Here is a 1,275-nt window from a genome sequence, read left to right as displayed (position 1 = left end):
TAAATAAGACTAGACACATATATACATTATTTTTTAAAAAAAATTATAAATTCATTGTGCCAATAAGTCAATTTAAATAAAATAAAATGGACAAATATAAACAATGATGGACAAATACACATGTCAAACGTAGTGACTCTTAAATCACAGACTGTACTCCTCTCACACAGTGTGATAGTACGTGTGGAGCTCGCATTATCTATGATTGTCAACATGACTCTGTTGTCTATGACTAGTACTGTTCATGTTGTGCGCGAGAGTTCAAACTCTAAGTAAAATGAAAATAATTACTAGCCAGAAATTGGGAGTTGCAAAAGGGTTTTTGAACAGAGCCATGCGCTTGAGTCATGTGAACAAGACCAAGGAAAGTATTCGCATGGTCAGAAGATTACTGTCATCTAACAATTATCCAAACAAGGTCATCAGCAAGTGTGAGAAAATTGTGTCCGAGAGGATTAGAAACAACATCAGAAGCAACAATGTCAACAGGAATTGGTCGTTTAGCAGATTTCCTTACATAAAAGGCTTGTCACCAAGACTGGGATCTTTATTTAGGCACACCAACTGCAAGTTGGTATTCTACAATGTATTCAAGGTTAAGGATCTATTTTCCCAGCTAAAAGACAAAGTGGAAAAAGAAGATAGATCTGGCCTGGTATACAGGATTTCGTGCTCGTGTGGGAAATGGTACGTTGGACAGACCAGGCAAAAATTAAAAGCCAGAGTGAGACAACATAAACTTGACTGCAGACCTGAGAAGTCCGTAAAAAACAACAAAACAGCATTAGCGGAACATCACTTTGTCGAGGATGGTCATAACTTTCAGTTCGAGGATGTTGAGATTTTAGATCTGGAGAAAAATTACATGAAGAGAAATCTAAGTGAAATGATTTTTATTAAGGCGATTAATTGTGTCAATTTTAGATCCGACACGCAAAACCTCAGTACAATTTACAGTGACCTGATAAATGATGTTAAGGATTTAGTGAAGTCATAGTAATTATTTTCATTTTACTTAGAGTTTGAACTCTCGCGCACAACATGAACAGTACTAGTCATAGACAACAGAGTCATGTTGACAATCATAGATAATGCGAGCTCCACACGTACTATCACACTGTGTGAGAGGAGTACAGTCTGTGATTTAAGAGTCACTACGTTTGACATGTGTATTTGTCCATCATTGTTTATATTTGTCCATTTTATTTTATTTAAATTGACTTATTGGCACAATGAATTTATAATTTTTTTTAAAAAATAATGTATATATCTGTC

General features: G+C 35.1%; 1 protein-coding gene across 1 annotated transcript; it reads left to right on the top strand.

Annotated features, from left to right (window-relative positions):
- The first annotated feature begins 334 nt into the window (after window positions 1-334).
- Window positions 335-997, top strand: LOC124214321 (uncharacterized). The gene has a single exon (XM_046616580.1). It carries the CDS (start codon window positions 335-337, stop codon window positions 995-997), a length of 663 nt encoding a protein of 220 aa, XP_046472536.1.
- The last annotated feature ends 278 nt before the right edge of the window (window positions 998-1,275 follow it).

Source organism: Neodiprion pinetum, chromosome 3 (assembly GCF_021155775.2).
Source record: "Neodiprion pinetum isolate iyNeoPine1 chromosome 3, iyNeoPine1.2, whole genome shotgun sequence".
NCBI lineage: Eukaryota > Metazoa > Arthropoda > Insecta > Hymenoptera > Diprionidae > Neodiprion > Neodiprion pinetum.
Note: the sequence above shows the minus strand (reverse complement) of the source record. Positions and strands in the feature narration are given on the sequence as shown.

Excerpts from the sequence above, each read along its gene's own strand:
- LOC124214321 (XM_046616580.1), top strand. The coding sequence starts at position 335 with ATGCGCTTGAGTCATGTGAACAAGACCAAGGAAAGTATTCGCATGGTC.